At 41.2% G+C, this 27,222-nt stretch overlaps 1 protein-coding gene across 1 annotated transcript; it reads right to left on the reverse strand.

Moving 5' to 3' along the window:
• Positions 1–533: 533 nt before the first annotated feature.
• lrrc17 (leucine rich repeat containing 17) lies at positions 534–26,815 on the reverse strand. Its single transcript, XM_069671109.1, has 5 exons — positions 26,639–26,815; positions 16,415–16,783; positions 14,189–14,687; positions 4,888–5,043; positions 534–1,379 (listed from the first exon to the last, which is right to left on the reverse strand). The coding sequence occupies exons 2-5, from the start codon at positions 16,685–16,687 to the stop codon at positions 937–939; spliced, it is 1,371 nt and encodes a 456-aa protein (XP_069527210.1). The 5' UTR covers positions 16,688–16,783; positions 26,639–26,815; the 3' UTR covers positions 534–936.
• Positions 26,816–27,222: the final 407 nt, after the last annotated feature.

The following is a 27,222-nucleotide window of genomic DNA, read 5'->3' on the forward strand; positions in this document are numbered from 1 at the left end:
AGACACAGCGAACAGGGCCGCAGGAATCAGCGCATCACCTGATAGAAGTTTTCTGTCTCGTCACGGTCAGAGTCTGTTGACATTTTCTTTTCCATTCACCGTCTCTAAACACTGCCGTATCCCATACTGTGTTCTGTTTAATGTTTACTTCATGTGCCATCTTCGGTTTTGTAGATCTCTCTGTCGTAGCCTTCCGTTTTTGCATCGTCAAATTTACCGGACTTCTTTCGGCGGATTGATATGATTACAGTTAGTCCTCCAGATTGTGTCATTAGAGCCACATCACTAGCAACAGTCTGTTATCAAGAAATAACAGACCTCGGAATGCTCAATTATCCAATCAGAATCAAGTATTTAACACAGCCTTGTAATAAATATGTATAGATGCTTGGCAGATTTCCACTAAGGTATATTTGGAAACTGACATGACATGATGATCTGTTTATACTCCGCTTATATATAATGGCTCTATAGGTAATCAAGTTCAATATGTCTACATGCCTTTTTGCCTTCCAAAATGTAGTAAAACACACTTTCAGAAAAAATAAACCCAATTTTATTTCCAGGAAACATGAGACATTGTCATACATTAATCAGTATAAAAAAGACCAAAACCATCTTTATTATTTTTTTATAAAAAGGGTATCCTGAACTCAATATCATAATTTCAGAAAAGCAAAAAGCACCTGTACTTTATTGTGTTGGAAATTCAAAGACACGTTTGCGTTGGGGTTATAATATCTGATACAGACTGGATTGTCAATTTTCTGCAAAACGAAAAAATAAAACCTTTATCCTTTATTAACGTTTAACTGTTACATATCAAATATTGCTTAGGCATCAAATACTGGAGCTACATTTTTATTCATCTATTTTCAGCCCGTCAACAGACCTCAATTAAATCCAACCCCACCAGTCCACTGATCCACCTCCACTCTAACTCAGCCTGATGATCTCAAACCTGTTTGGATTCTTCTCCTTAATTGGCTGAGGCAGACGGCCACCCTGGCTGTCACTCGTCTCCCCTGTCACCTCCTGAGCCTCATTTTCCGCCCCCCCCTGTCCTCCCTGTCCCGTATCCACACCTCCAGTTTGTTTATCCTTGGGACATTCCCCGTTGTAGGTTTTGACGTAATCCTCGACGCGCCAGCCCCTGAACTCCTGCGGCTCGGAGCAGATCAGGCCGGTGTAGAAGACGCCGGGGTGGTGCTTGAGCCAGTAGATCAGGTAGTGGATGTTGTAGTCGCAGATCCAGGGGTTCTTGTCCAGCTTTAGCTTCCGTAGAAAGTAGAGGTCCTCTAGTACACCGTACTGGAAGTAATGGAGGCTGTTGTTGGACAGGTCGAGCTCACGGAGGTACAGCAGGCCTGCGAATGCAGCTGGGGGGAGAAGAAAAGAATAATATAATGAGGTATCTCATATTGATGACATTTTTTCTTCCTGGGAACTTCTTGTTTGTGCAGTTTATTTAAACCAGTGAAAATGATATTCCAACTGAGCTGTGAACACAACTCTGACCATTTCAGCTAAATTGTCATGATTTTGATTGAATGAGACAGGAAAATAGTTTGTAGCTGTCTGTTATACATCTCCACTTATACAGATGTGGCTCAGCAGTGATTCTGAGCAGCAGACATGGTTACGATCTGCGCAATGGAACAGTGGCGACTGTTTCATGCTGTCCACTAGCCTTGGGACTCGCTTTGATCTTTACAGAGCGGAAGAGAGGAGGGGAGTGGAGTGGAAGGGGGAGAGTGTAACATATGTTACTGTTAATGCAATTAACCCTTCAGATTACACAGATACAGGGGAATATAGGAGAGGAAGGAAGATAAATGGAGGGATGTTATAGCCTCCACTCCCCTGTCTTATCACTCGACTCATGAGACTGACTGTCCCTAATTGGCCACTGGTCATTTGCTGTTTTTGACCCACTATGGCCACAAGACGATCAGGGTGGTCTCATTCAATTCATCAAAATGTTTACATTTTTAGTAAAAGTCCACATTGAAGCAAGAGTTAAACATTCGGGGAAATATATTCAGAGTTAATGAGAAAATTTATACCACTGTCACATCTGTGCCTTTAATCTGAAGCTACATTTAGCCGTCTTTTAGCTTAGCTCAGTCTACCTTCGCGAAAATACTTGGAACAAAGGGAACAGCTAGCCTAGCTCTGTCAAAAGCACAAATATCTATCAAACAGCACCTGTTATGCTCACTAATGATCACATTATCTCCTCTTTGTTGAACAAATAAAGTGTAGCATGACTTTAGGTTGGAATTTCAGCTTGACGCCTGGTAATGACTCAGCAAAAATAAGCCAACGTGTTAAAATTAGCTTAAGATGTGGTGTTATGCTGATTTTGCTAGCTTTTGACGGAGCCTGTGTCATGGAGTCCTAATTAACTCCAGGTGTGGGCAGAGTGATGCTAATTACGGAGCTCCTCCCTGATTGGCTGAAGACAGCTGGTAACAGGGTGTACAATGTTTGGAAACACAGCAAACTGATTGGTCTGTGTTTGTGTCTGTGTCCCCTTACACTGCCCGCTATTAAGAACAACAGCCTGGCTAGCTGTTTTGCACTTTAACATTCTTTGTGCTAAGATAAGCTAAACTAACCTGCTAACCTAAACCAACTAGCCAGCGGCTTGCTAGCTAGCTGTAGCTTCATATTTAGCATACAGATTAAGTGAGGTACCATTCCTTTTAAAAAACTAACACTCAGCAAGAAAGCAAATGAGTGTCTTTCCTAAAAAGTAAAACTTCATTTAGCTAGTTGTCAGTTCTTCAAAGATTATTCATCTGTTCTTTACATCGTGTCAACACTTTCACCAGGAATGCTAATTCATACAACACAACACCCACAACACATTAGCATTCTATGAGCCAACAAAGGATCAGACACAAAAACACAACCCCCATCCACCTTCAACAAAGGTCATAAATTTAAGATTTACCCCCCAGGCTTGCCCCTCTCTGGGCTGATCTTGGCAACAAGTCTCCATAACAAGCAAACACCATTTCAAAGCCCTCTTGTCACCATAACAACAGATTGTTGCGCAAGTCCCGATCATTACACACTTGTCTCCTGCTCAGCTGTTGCTTCACTTGCAATAACACAAAAGAGAGTGACATGATGAATATTGAGTAATATTTTGGGCATAGTCTGCAGTTGCAGAGAGGTGGGGTCCAAGAGTCTGAAGTGCAAATAATCCAAATATGCTGGACTATTTTAGGGTTTTTTTTCAAGGAAAAACCACAACAGTCTGGCACAAAAATTGTCCAAAACCAACAATAAAAGAACTTTGCAAATATTCCAACTGTGCCAGGGCCTTTGTCTTTTCTCTCATTCATGCTTCCCTCTCCTCCACATGAAAGAAACCATGAAAACAAACTCTCGAAAAATGAATCTACATATATTTTTTTACTCTAAATGTGAGCATGATTAAAAGGAGCAACCCTGATTGAGTCCATATGTCACAGGCTCTCAGAATTGATTCTCCATTCTCTAAATCCTGTTGGACACTCTGAGGTGGGCTGCAGCAGATTCATTACATGTGTTGCAGACTAATGAAGAAAGGAAAAACACTTTTTTTTAAGGACTTCCCTCCTGGGCGGGAAGAATGAGCCCAGACATCATTAGCCTGGAGAGTAATGAGTTAGCACTTTTTTTAATGCCGCTACGCTAATGCTGAGGCAGAATTAGTATTCAGACACGCAACACACTCTGCTTCCGTTAAATTGATTTTTTGAGCAATTAATCATCTCATGCCTCCCTGATGAATGACCTAACACCTTTCCTTGATCTCTGTTTTCATAAAGTAAGCTACCTGTGTCATTAAATATCAAATTTAACTTTACCTTTGCATCTAGCCCTGTGTTAAACAATTATGCAGACATTCGGGATCAATTGGGCCCAACGAAGTCCACCTTTTGAAACTAGTAAAACACCTGCCAAGTCAGCGCTTTACAATAAACTGTTAAAAGAGCTGCCCCCTCCTCTCCCTGCTCATCATCGATCCGTGCATGGAGTTGAGCTCCATTGGTGTGAAGCTCAATTAATGCATGAGAGCGCAGCACCGCGCGGCAGAGAGTGGAGGTGCAGACGGTTCCACTTCATAATCAGACGCAAAAAGAAGAAAAGAGCAAACTGCACTGGTCTGTGAAACTTTATGGGCGTGTTTGCGCTTGAATATCATCAGTGCAATTTGCTTTGTGAATCGGACCTTGAGACGGGTGCAAATAAGGCGCAATTTAAAGTGCTATCAGCGCCCGCAATTCATTCTTAGTGAAGTTTCTTGCAAACTGGGAAGATGTTTTGCACACCTTATGTAAAACATATTACATTGAGGTGTATTGACTTGCTATAGTAAAAAACTATTCTACACCTGGACCCTCATAACATATTACCAAACACATTATTTGCCAGGGGAACTGACTTATAAGTTGAACCGATTGGTCTATTTGGCTTGTGACGGTAAAAGTTAAAGTTAAAGTTACATTTTTTATACATTTTGAGGAATAAAAACAAATAAGAGGCAAAAGTTATGAGCCTTTTGGGTGTTTTTCCACTGCCTGGTCGGATTGAGTGTCTTACAACACCCAAGACTTGTCTCGCAGACTCTTGAGATGGTTTTGGCCCTCAGGTTGGGAACTAACCTGAGAACAGTATCTAATATAACGATGAGGAAAACTTCACACGGAGCTCCATCACACCTAAGTTTTATGAAGTTAATCAATATTTTTGTGCTCAACATTTTTCAGTTCAGTTCATTGTTTCAGGGAGCCCGTTATATGATTTGTAATGAACACTTCCCAGCCAATTGGAAACGAGTACCTCTAAAGCAATGATGTAATGTTTCAGAGGTCAGAGCTGCTGTGTTACCTGTGTCTAACCGTTGCAGGCTGTTGCTGCTGAGGTTGAGCAGCTTGAGGTCTTTGGACAGCAGGAACTGTTTGGGCCTGAGATGGTTAATGCTGTTGCTGGACATGTCCATCTTCACTATGTCGGACGGCAGGTCTGACGGGATGTTGTTCAAATCTGCAACAAAGAACAGACAACAAATAAAGATGAATTCCTGTTGATGGGTTTAAATCAGATACAGAGCTGGAAATCCAATCTGTCTGCATTTTTATACATTTCCAAGATGTTGTGTGGGTTGTGCGAACCTTTTCAAGATGTTCAATATTTCACGTCTGTGCCAGGGAGGAGTGTTTCCAGCCTTACACACATGTCCACCTTGTAAGAGTCTTTGATGACCCTAATGTAAGAAGCAGGGATTCCCACACGATAACAGATCCTCTCTGGAGGTTTAAATCCCACGCTGAGGTAGGTTTCACAAATGTTTTATCATCCCTGAAAAGTTGGGATGGTTAAAGTAAAGATTTGTCAGCGTTGGCACACTTGTCCCGAATCTAGAAACTATAAAGTTGGAGCGCTAATCCAGATACAGAGACAGTAAATAGTCCCAGACTCACAGTAAATAGACTCGGATTGCACAAGCTCTACTCTTGTGAGTTCAGCTGTTGGAATAGACTTTTAATTGCTCTTGTGCCAACAGTTATTAGACTTGTTCCACCTGTTACTGTCTATGAATATATAACAAGCATAAATTAGAGATGACATGTGCTTTGTTAATCACACTGTAGCTCTGTTTAGAACTGAGTAGGTGGCCCATGCAGCCTAGATCACCAAAATGATCATGTGTGATTGTTGTTAAAGCAGTTTGAAAAACGGTCGCAGATGAGCGGAAACAAAAGTATATTTAGGCTATGATTACCGGCTGCGATATAATCACGCACTGTTTGTTTTGATAGAAAATGAGCGCTTTATTTTGTAGGTTACGCACACGCGTGTGGACTCCTGCGTGTATTTATTTACACGGGCTTTATAATGTGCTCGTTAAGAGTGCTTATGGCTGCTTTTATAGTGCAGATGTTGCAGTCATTATGCACACACTTTACTGCCACAGATGTTGTAGCCAGCTATCATGGACAGACACGGCGCTGTAAATCATCAGACTCTAAGAAAATATAATTGCATACACACACACACAGGGCACGGATATACAGCACGCACGCAGATGTAGCCAGTGCACTCAGGAAATGTAATTATTATTGTTCAGTGATGCAGCAGGCTGAGACAGACTCTTAAGCTTCCACAGTGAGAACAGAAAGTCTTACGGGAATCCCATCATGCCTTTGCTGCGCATGTGTCTGCAACGTTGTCCAACAGATTAAAAGAGGCTGGCAACAGACTCAAACTCCCAGGTGCACTTGAGAGAGATCAGACTTCAACCTGTTGGGCCAAAAACAAATCAACAAACGCTCTCCGTCCCAGACAGATGCATCTGTGGTCTTCTGGGTTTTACAGTATGGATAATCTCCGACACTCTGTTTTCAGCAGTAACAGAAGACTTAGACATAGGAGCTATGGTCCTCTGGGTAATGCCTCTCAATTTGCTTATTTATGTATCCTCAAGCTAGCCGTGTGTTCAGGAAGTTTTATCTTTGCCTTTGGGGTATCTTGTGCTTTTAACGGAGCAACTTTAACATCTGCGCAGAACGGACTGCTGCATCGACGAAAGAAAAGAGTGAGAACATGTCAGGAAAAGTCATTCATTTAGAACTGGGTTTTTTTGCTGAATCTGTTGGAGTCATTATTTCATTGCACATGCTAACATCTGTCCCTCTTGAGCTTCTCTGTCCAAAAAAGAAAAATGCTTGCCACCTGGGAAGAAGAGCCTAGGTTAACTCCACCACAAGTTACATGCATATGGTTTAATCGTTTAATGTATGGAGCCTAACCTGATCTTTCTGAAGCAATTTAGTCAGAAAACTCCAATGGAGGTTCCATTATTGTTCAAACAATTGCATAAGTACTATAACAGATCTTATATTGCAGTTAATGTATGGCAGTATTTCCATAGCTAAGCTGCTTTCATGATTTATCGGTCGTGGTGCAGAACATTCATCTGGACTCTGCTGGAGAGGGAATGGTTTAACACTCAAAATAGCTTATAAGTAGAGATAATGTTATGAGTCGGATTGTTTCCCCCCTTTTTCTTCCCCTATATTCCATAAAATGTCTTGCAGCCTATTATTATGACTCTAAATATCGCATAGGTCAAACAAACGGCTACATTCATTTGTGCAGTAATAACAGTTCCTCCTGCAGCAGGTGGTGCAATATGTTTAATACTGTTTGGACAGTAGAAAGGGAAGCAGTAAATCTGCAGCAGCGCTGACATGATTACTCCAGGGTCAACTGTGCACACTGCAGTGAATTCTTGTGGTTTGGACCCCCGCCCCAGGCTTTGACAGGGGGAATGATTTCTTGATGTGTTTTCTTTAGCACGAGATGTGCTTTAGGTAGCAGCAAGTTACCTCATATTTAAAACAGCGTCTGAACTTTAACACATTTAATTTGAGGTTACTTGTAGCTTAGTTGATTTACTGCATTCATTAAATGAACCGGAGGTGTTACGGTGGAACAGGGTGTATGCCTTAGGAAAAGCCTGACTTCATTTGGAGTCTTTTCCTTCATTAGCATAATACAGGAAATGTGCAATAACTTGTCAGCATCCTCTGCTACTGTGCTCTGAATTTTTCATGAGGATTATGTTCTGCCATCATTCACGCAAGAGATAAAAAGGCAGGGGTGAAGCCTTTTCTAAACAGTCTGACAACTCTGTTTATAGGATATAAATAATACATTGAACAAATTATAGTGCTAGTAGTCATATTGTGCCTCACAATGATGTTCAAGTAATGCTATATTTCCATGAGAAGTTTATAGCCTTAATGCTTTAACTCACAGTGACAACACACATTTTTTTTCGGGAATAAAGGGTGAATCAAAGCTTCTGTGTCCTTGAGAGCGAACAAGATCCTGCCTTGGTGCTTGGTTGTACAGTATTATGTCAGCACAGTCCGCCTACATGACCCACAATGCAACCTGTGGCTCATGCAGGATTTAGCTGCTAGTCTAAAGAAGAGATAAGGAGCGGGCTTCAAGCTTTTGTTTCTTTATCTCTCCCCGTACAAAGATGTTCACGTTTTCTAATGTGCTGTCTTCAACCCTAATTTAAGTGGATGTTACTTTGACACATACCACCTACCTAAACACTGTTGCAGACCAAGTACACCCCTTCATGGAAACTGCATTCCCTAATCGCAGTGGTCTCTTTGTTGACTTGGCCTCCAAATTCACCAGATCTCAATCCAATCAAGCATCTGTGGGATGTGCTGGAGAAACAAGTCCGATCCATGGAGGCCCCACCTCGCAATTACAGGACTTAAAGGATCTGCTGCTGACATCTTGGTGCCTGATACCTCAACACACCCTCAGAGGTCTAGTGGAGTCCATGCAAAAGGGAGAGCTACACAATAACAGGCAGGGGATCATAATGTTATTGCTGATCTGTGAAAATAAGATGTGTTCCAGACTCAATACCTGTATTCAGCTCTTTTTTTTTTGGCATGTAACCATAACAGCAGCAACTGGGAAATAACAAAGTAAAGAAAAAAATCAAAATATATATCAACCTTTGTAAATCCAACGTATGTCTACCCAACTCTTGACCAATAAATAATGGATTTACTGCCAACTTGCCTGCAATAACACAGCAATTGGTTTCAGTTCAATTTTTTGTATCCCACAGGCATTTTTCACAGAGTTTCAGTGACCTTTTCACCTCAGTGTGAAGAATTTCTTTGGAAAACTCTGAAACCCCAGAAGCTGGACATCAGTTCAGTTTTATAACTTACAGTTCACAGTGTAGACTGGAGGAGTTGGCAGCTAAATCCTGCTGTTAGTAGAGAGTGATGTTTGATACAGTCCTTTTTCTCATTCATGCTCTCCACCTCTGCCTCCAGCTCGAATGACATTATGGAAGATTCATTTTTTTATGCTGACTAACTGCCCGCTGTCTGTGATCCAAGAGGTCCGGGGAGACCCTGACATAATATGATACGTGTGTGTCTGTGTGTGTGTGTGTGTGTGTGTTACAGGGAAACCAATTCACCATATACATGAGTCACTTTTCTGCTGCCTACTTAAATGAACTTAAGTTTATATGGAGGATTTATGTTACTTTAGAAACCAATGATTTCTTGACCTCATGAGCCCAGACGTTAAGGCTTAAGCTAGGCCAAAACCATTAATATAACCCTGTAGGTGGGTTTCTGAGCAACATGAGGTGTGTATAGAAAAAACAAACTAGAATGACCTAAAGGTGGATGAGACATAAGTTTGAAAAGCTGTTTTTGCTAACGTAGCACATTTAGCATATAGCTAGTGCCTTAAAGTACTATAAAAAGTCCAAAATATTGAGCTTCATTCTTTATTTTCATGTGCTAACATTACTTTGCAAATGCTAACATAGCCTTTTTCTAGCTAACACTTGCTTGTGTTTCTTTTTCTATGCTAATATTACCTTTTTATGCTGGCGTTGTTGTCTAGAGTTAACAGTTAAATTGCTCCAATTGCTCAGGGAAATTACATGTAACACTTTAGCTAACATTTACTAGTGTTTCTTTTTTTATGCTAATGTTACCTTTTTATGCTGGCTTTGTTGTCTAGGGTAAGCATTATCACTGCTCTAATAGCTGCTATTGCGCGGTAAAATTACATGTAGCATCTTATCTTGCTGAAGCCACTGTCCATTTATATTAGCTTAAGGCTATATCTTGTAAAATAGCAACATAAAATGGTAACATTTATGTCTAATATTGTACATGCTCCCTTTATTTACTCCCTATATTTACTTCTAAACAGTAAATTGATTGGTTTCAAATTTTTAGCTAATTCTAAACTTAGCTTTCATGACTATGACATCGAGTTTTACTTTTTGTTCTACAGTCTTTGTGGTTTGAAGACTTAAACTGTAGGCCGATCCTTGACTGCTGTTTTCATTGTTTAAATAAAACCAGCATTTACAAATATTAGAGTAACAGAGACCTTCACTATGACTAAAGTATATATCCAGGATACATGCTATTTAGAGGGAATTCAACAGTGTTTCCACTGTGAGACTTAAACAGAGGTAAATTGAAGGCACATTTTGATAAAACCACAGGGTCCAAGTACCATCTTTGAGAAACATAGCCTTAGGAGCTCCCACATTTCACTCTAACCACTCTGTATAGCAAAGACAGAATGATGTGGAGCCTGAAATCTGCTGCGGTTCACCTCAGAGAAACAGCCTTCAAACCAGAGTGAGGGAGACATTGAGGCGGGGGAGAAAAACAGGACGATAGAGATACACAAGAGCAAAATATAGGGTCTGGAGACAGAAAACCCAAACAGAGTGGAAACATACTCTGATTTCCCTCTTTTTTCGCTCCCTTCCTGTTTTCCAGTCCCATGTGAAAGAAACCAATCTTTCATATGCTCCACCTCCACACACTCATGTTCTCCCTCTTCATTTCTTTTCACTTCAGTTTCACATTAGTTTACCGATTCTAAAACCTAGACTTGTGTCTTAGTCAAAACAAGAAAACCCTGCAATAAAAAATAAAAAGCCCACATGCTTTCTATCACTGGCTCAGTAAAACTGCTGAAATCCGAATCGAAGTATCCGAAAAACAAACTGTGAACCTTTACACTAGCTAGGCTAACGTTAGCAGCAGCTTTAGCTTGCGCTCTTTTACGACTTCCTGTGTTTGTAGAACAGTATAGGAGAAACCCTTAATTTTTTCACCATTTAAGTGCCTTAATTTGGTTTCTTCCAGTTGTAAATTATCTTGGCTTTAAATTGACCTGAAAATGTGTGATAGGAAAACACTGATAGCTGATATTTTGCTAGCTTAAACTAACGTCTCACTCCTCTTAGCCATACTAAAACGGTAGTTTCTAGTTGCATACAGATTCCATTTATAAGTAGGCTACTGTTTTGGAGAAATAAGTCAAGTTTCTGAGGGGACTAATAAGTCATGCTATCGTATCGGTGCATTTATACAGGCGTACTCGTCAATAAACCCACACTTTAGGCTGTATTGGAAGCGTTTTCACTACTAGCATCATTATCGAAACAATCGATTTTATCCCATTTAGTATTTGCCAAATTAATGTATATTATAGTCAGTGCAGCTATTACATTTTGAAGCTGCCAGTCCTGCTACATTACATACAACTACATTTTAAGGTTTGCAATATTTGTTCCTGTGCAAAGCTACGAAATGTGCAGTGAGTTTAGCACTTAACTTTTGCTTCAGCTTTATTAGCGGCCATGTCTCTTAGAGGAACCCTGCCTCCTCACATAATGCTTCTTCCTAGTTATAAATGCTTTAATGACATTGCCACAAACATAAGACAATTCATAGGTTTGGTGTTTTGACTGTTTGCAAGAGTGCAACTCAACATGCAAGAGGGGAACTCAATGCAATGCGAAACACATTCTCGCCAATGGCATTACTTTTATTGATTTAATGGGAACTTGGAGGCAAAAGGGTACATATAAATGTCAAGGATGGCAAACCTGTGCCAGCATCTGTAAGTGCTTAGGTTGCTGAACAGAAGAGGGTACTTGTGATCAGATTTCATATGGATTGACAGCTAATGCAACTAATGAAAACTTTACTGCTGGAATGCAGTCGAGGGTAAACAACTGAATGAAAAGACTGCCAACCTTTACTGCTATCAGCTTACAGTATAACTATATGTGCGTCCTTGCGGAGCAGAAGCCCAGAAACCATGTATTGAATGTCACGCACAACAGCTGTAGTATATTAAGCAACATTCACACATCACATATCGCTTTCATGGTGGGGCATGATTTAGAAGGAGGCAGGATGTTGAGTTATTACCGGGCATAAAAAAAGACAGAATCTATGGAAAGATGGATGGGGGAATCAGCCTGTGAGAAAAACAGAGACCTTACAGTGGTTCAGATAATGAAATGATTCAAAAGTCCTTCTGTAGAAAAAATAAATAGTAGGGAAATATGCAAAAAGCATCTTTGAGCATTTACACAACACAGGCGCTGCATTGTGTGGTTTTGGCTCGTAGTCTTCTCTGAAAGACTTTCTGTGAATGGCAAAAGCTTTCCATTTACAGATGCATTCAATTGCCCATGTCAATCTTGGAGCTCTCATGGTCTAAAACGCAGACAAAAGCCATCTTTCAGTTCTACGCGTTGACAGCGGATGCTATTTGGGCGTCAAAGGGGTCGCATTTTAGTGCTTTGAAGAAGAGAGATTAAGGGGGGTGGCCGGTAAGAGAGGAAATGGATAAAAGGGAGAAGATAAGAGAGCAATTGAGAATAAAGAGCCCACATTAAAGTAACAAAAAGTGATTTGTCTGCACAATTCAGAATTTGCCATCCTTGTCTCCAGTCTGTCTTTGGAAAGCAACATTGAAACAAAAGTTTTATGGAGCACTGGAGAAGTTACAGCCTCTATGATAGCAGCCTCATAGTGGCATTTTTACACAGAGAGAGAGAGAGAACCAGATGTGAAAAGTTGCGGAAGTTAAAGAAACTTGGAAAAGCTCTTCTCCTGATTTTATATTGACTCATTTCTGCCTGTTTTCATCTTTGCTGCAGCTTTTGCTTCCCACGCTGACTCAGTGTAAAAAACTGAAAACACTAACAGATTGTGCTGCTGGTGCTTTTTACTGCCTTCCTGGAGAACAAAAGCCTGCAGAAAGTTAGCAAATGCATGATTCAAATTACAATACGGTACAAGGGAGATGGTGCCGTATTGCGAAAATTGAGAAGTTCTGAATAGACCACACAAGAACCCAAATGTACCACAACCCAGCTCATTCAAATGCAAACCTCACAATACTTCATTATACAAAGCATTTCAAGCACAAAGCCCCAAATGGGGAAAAGGCAAGATATTGAAGAAACCACCACCAGCCCAGCACCGTTCCCTCTCCCCGAATGAGGTCCAGCCTTAATAAAACAAACAAAACTCTGCTTGCTCAGCTCGGTTGTAACCAAAACATCAGAGAGCTAATTCTCGTGCCCAATTTCACTGTACAAGCAATCATCAATCTAGACTAGAGTGCTGAGCAAACCTAACAAATGTTCTTTCATACAAGGCACTCTTTTTTTCGTCACTCTTGAAGCATCGAATAAGTGGAAAAGTTTCAGCTAACTGCTCGCCGACACTGGTTGTATTAATCTTGGTTTGGCAACAAGTGAACAGTTACTAATGCAGACATAAACAAAGTGAGTCTTTGGTATTTCAAGTCCACCACTTTCTATGTGCATAGTAGCTATTGGATTTGTAATGATAACTTTTGCTGAATTCAATCAATAACAAGATTAAAGGTCTACTGTTAGCAGCTAGCTAGCTCTATGAGGCTGTATCCAGGCACAGCAGTGCCTTATGCTAAATGCTAGCATTAGCATGATAACATACAGTAACAATGCTGAAGCGGGTATAGCATTTGACATCCTATTCTAATTTAGCATGTAAGTAAACGTTTGCTAATTAGCAGGTAACACAAAGTAAAGCTAAGGCTAATGGGGTTAGCATACAGAATACAGTTGTGTACCAAATTTCATGGTCGAGCATGGAATAAGTAGAAACACTGGTTGTATTGATCTCAGTTTGGCACGAGTGTACAACTTTACTGATGCAGAAATAAATAAAGTGATTCTTTGGTATTTCAAGTCCTCTACTTTATATGCGCATAGTAGGCTAGCTATTGGATTTGTAATGATAACTCTTGTTTTCAATGAATAACAAGACAAAAGGTCCACTGCTATGCTAACAGCTCTTTGAGGCTGTAATCAATGCTAGCATTAGCATGTTAACGTTCAGTAACAATGCTGAACCATCGTAATTTAGCGTGTAAGTAAGCTAACATTTGCTAATTAGTAGGTAACAAAGCTAATGGGGTTAGCATTAGTTTTGCAAACATAACGGCACTTTTTTAGATGAATAGTTAAGTGATCACCAAAGTTTTTGATGATTTATCCATTTCAATACAGTTGTGTCCCAATTTTCATGGAAGACGATAACTTCATGAGATAATTCAGACCAGACTTGTGGTGGACCAACCATCCAAACAAAAATTACTTTGGTTTGCGATACACTAATCTGATTTCAGTTTAAAATCAAATGGAAAGCTGACATATTTTTGATGATGTCAAGATAACTCTATATTTCAGTAGACAACATTTTAACATGACACCACATAACGTTACACAGATAGCACTTGACAGTCTCACCTTTGTTGCTACAGTCCAGCAGAGGTTTGGGGAACATGTAGGTGTGGCACATGGATGTTGCCTCTGGCTTCAGTTTGATTGGTGGAGGCCTCGGTCTTCCTCCCTGTCCACCCCCTGGCCTGCTGTCCACCTGGTTGTCAGTCACGCACAACGACTCCACGCTCAGCTTCTTCAGCTTCTGGTCCTTGAGCGACAGGGGCTCCGCACACTTGGCGTAGTTCCCCAGGTTGCGGTTGCTCGGCACTTGCAGGGTCCTGATCAGGCTGTCCAATGAGCAGTGGCAGCTCCAGGGGTTGTCGTAGATTCGGAGGTAGGTAAGGCGGGGCATTGGGAGTAGGAGCTCCTCGGAGGCTGTTCTCAGTCCGTTGTGTTGGAGCAGCAGGGTGGTGAGCTGGGAGAGGCCTCTGAACGCTCCGTCTTCCACCATGGAGATATCATTCTGCTGGAGGTCCAGGCTCTTCAGTTGGGTGAACTGGGAGAACATGTTGTCCCTCAAAACCTAAGTAGGGAATATGAACTGTTAGGTACAATGTCATACTTATGTGTCTAAAGGTTGTAAGTTGTATGTCTTTTCCAGAGAAAAACTGAAAAAACTTAATAGGGAAAATCTGGAGGGACCTAATTCAAGTAAAACAACATATTTCATAACCTATTGTCCTGACAACAGCTAATGTTAGCATTCAATCAGTTTCTAGCAAATCTTAACCTTCACTAGGAAGTGGCTGAATGCTAATGTGACCTTTTTTATTTTGTTGTACGCTAAAATAGGAAAGGCACAAATTCCTGGATAACGGTAATGTTAGCAAGGAACTAATTTATCCCCAATATGAGCTGTTGTGGTGGTAGCTAATGGGTTATTATTATCTTCCCCTTCCTAGCTAACGGTAAAAGTAGCTTGGAAGTGGCTAAATACTTAAAAAGCTATTGTCTGTCAGTACCTAATGGGTTATTAAATGTTGTTTTAACTTGGAATTGGGTCTGATGTCCCTCTTGATTTTCTTTGTTCATCATCTTTGCCAGTTAATCAAGTCGCAGTGAAATATCAGATCTGTCAGATTTCCCACACTTTGGCTGTTTTGTTGAGAATCTACTGGAACCTCGAAATTTTGGGGCGAATTCGTGATGGTTTCAGATTGGTACCCAATTTTAGGCAGTAACGGAAGCTGATATTGGTACTAGTATTGGTATCAAAACAAATCAAGTAAAGCAGAAACCTTGGCTTTTATTACTTAACTGTCAAAATAACTTCAACCATACACAGTTTGTTAGTCAGCTGATATATTTGCTTCAACATCCTTTGAGGTTAGTCACCGCACAAAATGAATGACTATTGAATGACATGTCCACACAGTATAGTCATTCATTCATTTATTCATTAATGTCAAAAAGAGGGCATCAAATACCAAGGGTTTTCAAGTGACTAAGAGCTGTCTACACTACAATGTAAACATACTGTGCGCTAAGTATGCTAGCATAATTAGCACACTGTGGCGCCCCTCTGCGTGGTCCACTCTGCTGTTCCTTTGCTTTCTGTCGCTGAGGCTGCAGACCAATCAGCAGGCTAATCAGCACAATTGGACGCACCTGGGCCTGGTGTGCCACATGCATATAAGCCAGAGCAGAAGGCAGACCTCCTCTCACCACACACCTCCATGTTGCTATTTGTTTCCTAGTCTTTTGTTTTTTTCAGCACATTTCCTCTTATTTAATCCCAAAAGTGACTTAAAAGATAAAACAAATACACAAATAAAACACAAAATTCTTCATTCTTTCCTTTACGACTCATTTACTCAACAACCCATGTCTTTGAACTTAAATAGGCTTAATTTCACGCATTTATCACAGATTTGATCACTGTTTACATCCCCTTTTGTCTGTTATTATCTATTACCTCGCTGGCAAAGCATTTTGTTTTGTTTCTCTCAACACCTGTGGCACACACATCCTGTGGGCTGACTACAACATGCAGAGCCCCATACACACACACACACACACACACATACACACAGCAGAAAAATGTCTCTTTGATCTGGGCCCAAATAAATGGTGCACAGATGCTCACGATATCAACAAGCTGGCGGGGTTTAGGGTCAAAGTAAGAAGCTAGAGATACTAACTTGCAGGAAATTGATGCATTTGTTCCACAAAAATTTCTCTGAGCATATAAATTTTTGTTGAATGTCAGTTATAACTGGCCTCTTTATATTTGCAAGTGTCTGAACGTACCTGAATCTTATTTCTTGCTAACAGCAGATGTTGAATATCTTTAGGCCAGTCCTGCATCACAGTGGTCAGCTGCCTGTCCTGGCAGTCCAGGTACTTCTCTCCAGCCTCCATATATTCCTTACACTCCTGAATCTGCCGTCTCATCACTCCGGCCCTGCCTCTGCCCCGTACACGGCCCCCAGCGCCCCTCTGCCCAGCCCCTGACCGAGGGCCTCTCCGGGGCTCGGCTGACCAGAGGAGCAGCAGGAGGATCACGGTGGTGAGGACACGCATGATAGGAGAGGAAGGGAGGCCTCTTGGTAATCAGGTCAACCTTGGAAGGCGGTTGTCGGAAGTTTGGTGTGACGGGACACAGGAGGCCGGTCACAGCTGTTTGTATGAAGAGGAAAACAGAGGAGGAGAGAGGAAGAGGTTAATTTTCAAAGATCTTTATGGGACACATAACATGACTCCATTTAGCTACACTTGAATTGCTGGTGGTGAGTTTTGTAGGGCATTTTCAAAGTATATGTCTGATTCCACTACATGTAATGATGTCCCACAAATTTAGCCCGATATTAAGTTGACCGATATCACCTGGCCAATATAAGCCTGTCAAAGATATATTGGTATCAGCGTATATTGTTTTCAATATGTGCCAATATGATTTTTTTTTTAAACAGAACATGATGTGTTGACAACAATGCTAAATAGTTCACAATACTTTCAACAATGTTTGCAGTGTCTGTAGCAGAACATCACAGCTGAGCAGACCACGTCAGAATTGGTTGACACAGTAAAATAATGTAAAATATGCTTCATTGCAGTTACTTGTTTAAAAAAAGCAGTTGCTGAGTACCTTTGTGTTGTCATATCGATGCACACTCTACAAAGAAAAGGTAAATTTTTTTATTCCAGCTTAAAGGGATAGTTTGGATTTTTGGACACCAAGTTGTCTGAAATACTTGCTAGTAGTGTAGTGGATGCAAAGCTATTAGCTTACTCGCTGAGCCCCATGGTCGGAGTTCTGGCCGGTTCGGAACGCAGAATAAGTAGTTCCGGCCATGAAACCAAAAAGTTTTACCCTACAAAAACAACACACAGGTAATGGTGATCCATTTTCAACACAAAATCATTGTCCTAGGATTTCTTATACTGCACCGTTCTTTTGGCACTATTTTCTCTCTTGAACAATCCAGTATCATTACGCCTGCGGCAGGCCGGTTTCTCAGGTAAGCCGACCTAATAGCTGTTTCACGTTGATTCTGACTGATTCACGTCATCGTTGAAGTAAACATGGCGGACTATGAAAGTGATGAGGAAGATTTATCTTTGACAACGGAATCGAACGGGACCTCTAAGGGCACGATCCGTGTCAGGAAAACGATGAAATACGTGCGGTGGAATTCTTTTATTACTACAGCCAGGAAAATTTGCACCAAACATCGTCTCACAAGTTACCAATTCCAGTTTGTTCTCTTTGAAACAGCTGATGGATCACCTGAGAAACCGGCCTGCTGCAGGCGTAGTGATACTGGATTTGTCAAGAGAGAAAAAAGTGCCAAAAGAATGGCGCAGTATATAAAATCCTAGGACAAGGATTTGGTATTGAAAATGGATCACCATCGCCTGCGTGTTGTTTTTGTAGGGTAAAACTTTTTGGTTTCATGACCCTGGCATCTCACAAGCTTTCCATCCACTTCACTATGAGCAAGTATCTCACACAACTTCTGATCTGATCTTTTAAAGTGATAGTTCGGATTTTTGGACACTATCAGCTGACATATTGGTAATCAATACACTTTTTTCTCTACAATCTAAGTCTCTAAAATGCTGTTTGGCTCTATTTTAGAGGTTAATTTTTTGCATCACATTGGATGACTTAAATGTTGATTGGACAGAAATAAAAAGGTACTTAAAGAGGAGAGGTTAAGATGATTTATTCTAAAAGATGACAACATATATTGATGCCGTTTGCTCTTAACCAAGCGTGGAGAATTATCTACAGTTTTGGAATTCCACTTTTGAGTGTCCTTAGCCTCCAAGATCACTGATACAAACACTAAAAAGTTGCTTTTGGCACAAAGTCACATTTTCTTTGAGATGTTTGCAAGCTGTTATTTTACACGCTTGCTAACGGATAAGCTACTTGCTAGCATGCAAGTGTTGATACGGCCACAATGAATATCATCAGCTACTTCAGAAAGGGTTAAAGCGGTAACGCACATCTCATAAAAATAATTAATAAGAGATGTTAAGGTATACAGTACAAATACAATAAAATGTACAGGGATTTGTCATGGTAGCATGTAAAGACACGTGGACATCTAAATGCTTACACTGCACATGCTGAAGGAATTACTGTGGACGTAGAGCGAGAGGAAAGTGGGTAGAGGAAACAGGAAAAGGGGATGGGAGGGAATTAAAGGGAGACATTTGTTACGTGTTAACATGTTTTGGGCTAAAATGTGTTTGTAGTAAAGTGCTGTTTTCACTGCACTGCAACCCCATGCATGTTTTATACCTTTTAACTAAACAGGTCGGAAAGCTAATCTCTCTAATCATTCTCTGTCTTTCTGCAGCCTTGCTGTCTTGAAACGATCATCTGACACAAATACGAAAACTTCAACACTCGAGATAGTTATGTTTATAGCCTGATAATGACTGCGATTATAACGTTTAAACCACTTGTCTTGGACGTCCTGTCCGCCGGAAATGTCCAAAGCAGCGTTGGTGCATGTTTTTGATCCGAAAACAGTGAGTCATGGTTCCCCTTGTGTGATCGGAGGCAAAATGGCAAGGCCCGCACTAATGCCAAGACACCACACGCACACATGTGTGCACGCTGACTCAGTCCAACTGTACCAAACCGCAGCCCCCCCTTACAGTCTTCCAGTGTCTCCCACAGTGGAACAAGCCTGTCAATGCAGATGGTGCCGTTCCATTGTGAATCACAGACTGGGCACGTTAACTAGCTGCAGAAAGAAACAGCTGAGAATGTATCAAGGGACGATCTTTACAGTCCAGTGAGTGTCTGTCCCACTATCAATCGTCTTAAATGGAGCAAACATGAAGGTTCGATTTCCTTCACCGCAACCGTCTCATGCAATAATAAACTTCTAGTGAGCTGTGACTCTGAATTCAGCAGGAACTGAATGGATTGGTTCTTCTCAGCCGCCAGCTGTCACTTCTTAGTTCTTTATATGGATGTTCAAGCAGGCCCCCTATAGATTTGAATGTGTGTTCAGGTGCAATGTACTGTACATCATAAACATGTTCTTCTGTCTTTGTTACAAGAGTGTGCAGGTGATGAAAGAAATGTTAAACAGACAGCCAGACTTGTGCCACTACAAACACCAGGCCAGACTAGAATGAGGTGGAAAGCGTGGAGAGTGATCTTGAGTGGACCCAGACACATCCTCTCCGTCTCTCTTTGTATAACTGCTTTCAGGTGAAGTCATTTAGTCTGGTACAGGTTGTTTATATACAGTACACGATTGTGATCCAGCTGTCCAAGTGGTCCTGTGCAGCTCAGTGGGTAAAAGTCGGCACTAACATTGCATGAATTGTAGGTTCGGATAATAGGAGAAAATATTGTCTGCTTTCCAGGTGTAGTGACAGGAAACAACACCTTATAAGGGCACAAAGATTAATGGGGCCATGTACATTTTTTTGTAAACAAACAAGTTATGTTTACATCCAATTTTTTTTGTGTCGTTGAGGCCAAAAAATTTGCTAAATATATTTTCTTTCTAATGAAACATTTGCTAAATCCAAAGAATACGTAAATACTACATTGTTTACATCTATGTTTGCTAGCTTGCAGTCCTCGCTGCCTTTGTTAGCACATTGCAACATAGCATAGGCTAGCAGGCAACATAGCATAGGCAGGCAACATAGCATAGGCTAGGATAGCATCGCAAACTCTGCATGGTAGCTTTAATTTGATCTTAATTGTATCATGCAGTATTGTTTTGCTAGCTTTGCAGTCTCTGCTGCCGTTGTTAGCACATTGTTACATTTAGCTGGATAGCATCAAAAAATTCTGAAAGATAGCTTTAATTTCATTGTAATTGTATCACACAGTACACTTTTCAATTCATTGACTTGTATGTTTTACCATGCCATTGTATTCATTATATAATACTGCTTTTAGTTACACTGTTGCTCAACAGGTGTAACTCAAAATATCAAATGCATCATTTTCAAATTTAAAGCCGATAAAAATGGTCACTTTCATGGCAAAAAAGGCATGTATATCATTTTCTCTCTACCTCCTGTCCTCTGTTATTAATTAACTGTCCCCAAACCATTTGGACCCGTGTTTGTTTCTTTTCAGATCTTTTCCACATCACAGCTGTTCAGACGGAAGAGGCCAGGCCTTCTTAGAAAAGTATAACCGCGGTCAGCCAGCAGTATCCAAGACGCATACCAGCTGTGACCGTAACAAGCCCACTCATGCACAGCCCATCCCTGTGGTTCACCTCATGCCCATACCAGCCTGAATTAGCCCTTCCAGTCTAGTTTAAGTCCACATCCCAGCTCCCTCTGGTCAGTCCATGCTAAACCAAAGATTCTGACTTTCTCTGTCTTGTAAACATCTAGCTAAAGGCAGTCAGGGTTTTTGTCAGTTACTTCCTTAAAGATATTGCTTGAGATAGCCCACTTTTCAGACTGTGGTGTATTTGTGTTGGCAATGTACTATTTTGATTGCTATATGAAAACATTGATGCATGTAAAACTGTTATTTTCATATTTCATTTGAGACCTCTAGCCATGGCGATGTTGGTCTTTCATAGACTATATGTTTTCATTACATTTTATCCAGACATTAATTGTTCCAAGACAATGTATGCTAATGTTCTTGATAATTCCCTTAATACTTGGCAAGTTAATGACATTAGTATAAGACCTATCTATAATCTGCATGTTATCAAATGATAGAATATTAAATAAAGAAGACGAATGTGGTAACATTGGTTGTTTGCATTTGCATTGTGAGCATGACAGCATGCAGATGTTAGCATTTAGCTAAAAGATGTGCGCTATTTGTGAAATGATAGTATGCTAATACAGCAACCAAAGAAGATGAACATGGTAAATATTATACAAGCTTAACAGACAGTCTTGCTTTTTAGCATTGTCATTGTTAGCATGTTAGCATATTTAGGAAATGATTATATACTAACACAGTTACTGAGGAAGACAAACATGGTAAACTTTACACCAGACAGTTTTACTTTTTAGCATTGTCATTGTTAGCATGTTAGCATGCGGAAGTTAGCATTTAGCAATGCTTCTGCCAAAGTAAAGCCTTACAGAGCTGCTAGCATGTGTGTATACAATTTACTCAGATTATTGTACTGTCTGGCATTTTAATATGGCCACTAACTAATGTAGCTTTATCCTTTAAAAGTGTGTAGCTAGTGTTTGGAGTTACGAATGATGTGTTTCCATTGTCTGAAATCCAAGTGAAACAGACCGTCGGACTGAAAAGTGAGTTACCTCTGCAGCAGTCATATTCTAGCCTTCAGCACTTAATGTAGTGCCATACTTGGCTGACAGTTTTATAAGATTTTTCAGTTTATAAAAGGTCTTGCATGCTAACAGGAGAGTTCAAAGGCCTCTGGGTTACTCTATTAACAGTACGTTGTTTGTTTTTTTTATATTGGGTGCTAATTATTAGACATTTTGCGTATGTTAACATTTCTGGCTCCATTTTCAATACTTTCACATTTCAGGCACATTAGGTGGATTTTACTGGGAGACCACAATCAGACAGCACTGCCAGTAAACCTTTCAGACAAATGCACTGGTAAGAGTGAAAGTATGATTATGTCATCAGTTGTGATAGAGATTTAGTTACAAACGAGCAGACTATAATGATTTTTCCATTTGCTCAGCTGTTTCAGAAACAATGACACAGTATTTGCTAATTAGCATTAAATCTTTCTAATGGCTTTTCAACACTAAACAATTTGCCGAGTCAGTCTTTTGGACGAGTAAGGGACAACAATCCTCAGCTCAAGTGTGCTCCTAATCAAAACAAACCACTGAATAAATGAGTCTGTGGTGTTTGGTTCTCTGGGTGGAATCTGTTTTGGGGAACAGTATGCAGGGACTCATCTCCACCTGAACACTGAGTCTCCCTGCGTACTAGCTTTAATGTGCCTTAATCTGGAAGCTAAATCAACTCTAAATGCTCGAACTCCTTGCTTAATGCTGTAATTTGAAAAGGTATGATACACTACATTACACACAGTGGAAGGTGTAATTTAACAAAGTGGTTTGGCAGGACAAGAGTGGTGAGATTAGCCAGGGCGAAAGGGCGGTATGCCGGACCAAACAACCAAAGGTCGAAGGTCAGATGTGTGTGAATGAATCAAGAGACACGTATAGTGCTGGAAGTGATACAGCAGGGTGAATAAAGGAAACAAAAACATACATTCACACACAAAAGAGTCAAACAGTGACACATGCTGTGTCTGTGTATGTTTTCTGAACCGTCTGTGGGCTCAAATGGGTCATTTGGTCTCAGCAGACCGGACGAGGCACAGTCATGTTGGCCTCTAACAGCATAACAACCCACCTACTCTCAGGAAGAGGGGGTGAAAGAGGAGACGCACAAAGTGACAGTAAGAGAAATACAGATGGAGGCAGCAGACATGTTTGAAAACCACATCCAAACAATGTTTCACACTGAAAAGAAAGCAGGAGAAGAAAGTGATAGACAGCAGGAAAGTCTTGAAGATAAAATATTGTCAGAACTTGCACGGGACTTAAAACAGAATGATGTGTCAGCTGAAGGGAAATCCCCCCTGGCAAAAGATGAGGGGTTTCTTTTTGGTTTCAGGTAGTACTGTTGTGCTTGTGTGAAGCCAGGAACACACAAGAAGATCCTAACCAACTGGGGAAGGAGCCAGGAGCACAAAGCCACAGTACAATAAACCTTCTTTGATTACCTTTGCCAGTCAAAATAGAGGATCTCTTTCAGTTTTGTCCAGATGCCAGTCATAAAAATCAACATGTTACTTTTAACTGTTATGACTGGTCTCGGTATGAATCCCAAACTGCTGGTGACCTCCCCTTTTTTTTCCCACCATTGCAGGGACATTGCATAATCAGGCTAAAACATATGCTACTAGCTTAAAGCTGCACTTATCGATTTTTTTTTTATATCAACAATGGATCCAATGACGGTCAGTTCCTTGTGTTGGAGTGACTCCTTCCACATAGACCATAGAGTATTCCAAGAGTCTACTGTTCCCTCTTGGATTTACAGAGCATTTTAGCATCTTTCAGCACATTGTTTTGGTTTGAGGGTTTTGGTTCACTCTCATGGCTTTCAGAACCTTGTTTTCAGCAACAACAGGCAACTGTTTTAATAATAAAGCTTTGGTACATTGACAGTGCACTACCTGCCCGGCACAAAACACCCGACAGATATAATTAGCAGCTAGCTGGTGAACATAGCGGAGCATTTAGAAGCTCCAACGCCACATGTTTTTAGCTATTGTATTCACCAAGTGGTCCAGGACTTTACTCTAAATGAATGCTAACTGCTTCATGCTAACATATCAACAAAAAGAAAGGTCAACTGTTAACACGGAGGACAACATTTTGCTTCTTCACCATACATTCGTAAAGGATGGTTTGCGACTCAACCAGGCTTGGGAATAAGCAAGTGACACCAAACCTGCAAAAATCTTATCTAGCTGCACATCTGAAACATCAATGGCACAGCCTTCCACCAGCAAAGCCTTGAGGCTGCACATTCTCGACCTGCACTGGCTGCCTCCATGCTCCAATAACATTGGACAAGCCGCTGGAGGATGGAAGGAGTTCTGACCTCCAGAGGAAACTGCTCGGAAACACAAGGGCCACTGTGTTTAAGAGAGAAAGCGAGAACAAGAACGAGCCTTTTCTCCTCAGCTGCTTACCGAAAAATGTAAAAAATTCAGCTTCGATACGTCCTGTTAATTACAGTAAGAGAGTTCGAGGACAAGAACAAGGATCTAAGTTTGAGGTGGGACCCTTTTCCCTCCCACCAAGCTGGGTTTTCTTTGTTTTCTTTGGGCTGAATTTCCTTTGAGAGTATGTGCCCAAAGGTCTGTGGCTTGTTACCATGTTACAGACCTGCCATCGAGCTAAAACAAAGAGACAGAATGCAAGGAAAGAATGACAGTATAGACTCTGAAAATGTAAAGAGAAAGGGGATCAAACTGGGGAGAGAACCCTCACACATCCCTGAGAGCCTAATTGAAACCAGACACGTTCATTTCAGCAGGAAAGCAGGGGCGAGAGGGGAAAGAAGGTTGGAGACAATGACACTTTAAGTGAGGGTCAAATGTGAGGCAGTCACAAAAATAAATGTTGGATGGAAACAAGCCAAATTTAACGCCTTTTGTTTGAGTTCCTTATACCCATGAGAATTCATTTTCCTGCTATTTTCTGGAGTCCAAACATACCCACAAGAATAGCAGCGACAACCCTTGAAAAAAGGTCAACGTCCCATGCACATGCAAGTCTGAGTCCATGCATCTGCTGTTTAGCCTCCAGCTGACGTTATGCAGACATCAGTGTGGTCTCCCCCTGATTCTTTGCTGCATTTAATCATGCTCTAAGACTGATAACTACAAAACACTATGATAAAACATAAGCAGGGGATTACTGTATAGAGCCGAAATGTGTCAGGTCTACAAATTCTGAGACCAAAAAAATTAGTTGGGGAAGCAATATCTCATCTCTGCAAAGTGCTTCATTAGAACGTGGGAGTTAATACTGTCTTGAGATGTTTATCAGAGCTCAGACACTCACTAAAACAATGTCTTCCCCACCAACCAGCTATGTTGATTGCCTTGTATTGGTGCCAGACACATCTGCACTCAAACCAGCTTCTCTTACTACAAAGACTTCCACCTAAACTTATCTGCCGCAAGCTGAAACAGCAGAAATAGAAGTAAAAGGGACTCCCGCACTTTGTAATCAGACCAAACTTGCAAGTCAAGCTCTTTCTTTTCCCCCTTTTTTTCGGGTGCAAGGATTCCAGAGTGAAACCACACGCTGCTCCACTCTGTGCCGCATGAGTCTGGAATTTTACTGAGACTTACACAGGGGCATGTAACCCCATACATGTGCAGCTGTGCATAAAGCTGGCTCACATGCATAAAGATACTTAAACAAACGGCAAGTGTGCAGTGTACAGTGTGCGATTCTGGCTTCCACTTGTGCTTTGTGTTGTCCTATATACCTTCAGATTTTGGACGACCCTTCAAAAAGAATGATCCGGTAAATCTACCAAATCAAAGCTACCACCAAAGAATCCCTATCCTTTTCTTCATTCTACAAGAACTGGCCATGCATTCAATAAAAATGAGTCATTATGCAGATGACTAACCGTTAATTCTTACAGTAAAAAGAGGGTCCAAGAGGGTAAATTAACCCCTCGCTCTGGTTGAAGTGGTGCTCTCCGTTGAGCTCCACCGGGAACTTGGATGTCTTTTGATGGCACAGCTCTTGAGTGATGGTGCATGGGACCACCAGCCAGTTACATAACAAATCTTCAGTTGAGAGGAAATCAAGATAATCTTCAGGGTGCAACGACTCTGCATAAACTTGGCACGGCTCCTACAACTCCGAGCTACAGTTAAGTAGTCAAAAAGAGAGTTTACTTCAGCAATTCCGGAGAGCTGAAACAATGCAATAACTCATTACTTGTGTGGAGTTTTACCCCTCATTGTATGTGCCAATAATCCAATGCGGACAGAAAACATGCTTACTATCTTGCTGATCTTTGTCCATTCATTCCTTGACATGTTTGCAATTTTCTCCCTTGTGCAAGAGACATCAAATCTGCATATTCATCATGTTCTATTGTTGTGTTTTTGCATTTGCTGAACAATTACAGCTGGCTCATGTTGGGAACTTACTATCACTGCATGCCTGTGATGTCTAAGGAACAAAGGAGCAGGAAAGAGTGGAAGCAAGTTAATCCTTTGGTGGATTTATTGGATATTCTGCAACCTAATAACCATTTCACATCAAAATTAAAATAATACGCTGTGGTCTTTTTCTAATGTTCAGGCAGATTTTATCGCCCAAACCTTAACTTTGGTGCCAAACAAAACTTGCCAAAAATATTTTCTTGAATATGGAATCTGCACCAGGGAGACTATGGGGTTTGCTGCTGTTGCCAGCTTTGGAGATCCGGTGCACCCATGTACAGAATGAAGGTTACAGTCCTACCTGTGCAGGCTGAGAATCTGGCTCGGGCTCGTCCACAAGGACCTGCAGATCTCCGGTTGGTCCCACGTCCCCGGCTCCTAATCCTGTCATGAGCGCTGCGTCTAAGCCAAGAAAATCTGCCTGGCTGCCTATAAACTTAGAGCCTGGAGTGAGGGACGTACGACTGGCTGCTTCTCCCCCTCTCTCTCTCTCTCTCTCTCTTTGCTTTTCACCCACTCAGCTGGATCGCACAAAGCAAGTGTAGAGAGAGAGAGAGTCTGGTTGAGCAGTACACACACACACACACACACACGAATGCACACACGTGTAGGAGGGTTGCAACCCTGTACTGGTCCCCTCTGTTGAACCGTTGGACATCCCCCAGGATTTGCTGTTAACTGACCTGACATACTGAGAAAGAGATAGTTGGGTATCTGCTTCACACAGAGGCAAAACGCACCCAGCAGTGCAAACAATCGAGTGTCATGTTCTTAGCTAAAAGGAAGACGCCTTTGAGTTGTAAATCTCAGCAGGTTTGTTCCAAAATATCCGCGATTCACTTCCAACATCTGCCTTTGATCGCTGCTTCAGTCGAGGATCTCTCC

The sequence above is a fragment of the Semicossyphus pulcher genome, unplaced genomic scaffold (genome assembly GCF_022749685.1).
Source record: "Semicossyphus pulcher isolate SPU_LCO1_2020_fin unplaced genomic scaffold, fSemPul1.0.p SCAF_20, whole genome shotgun sequence".
Classification (NCBI taxonomy): domain Eukaryota; kingdom Metazoa; phylum Chordata; class Actinopteri; order Labriformes; family Labridae; genus Semicossyphus; species Semicossyphus pulcher.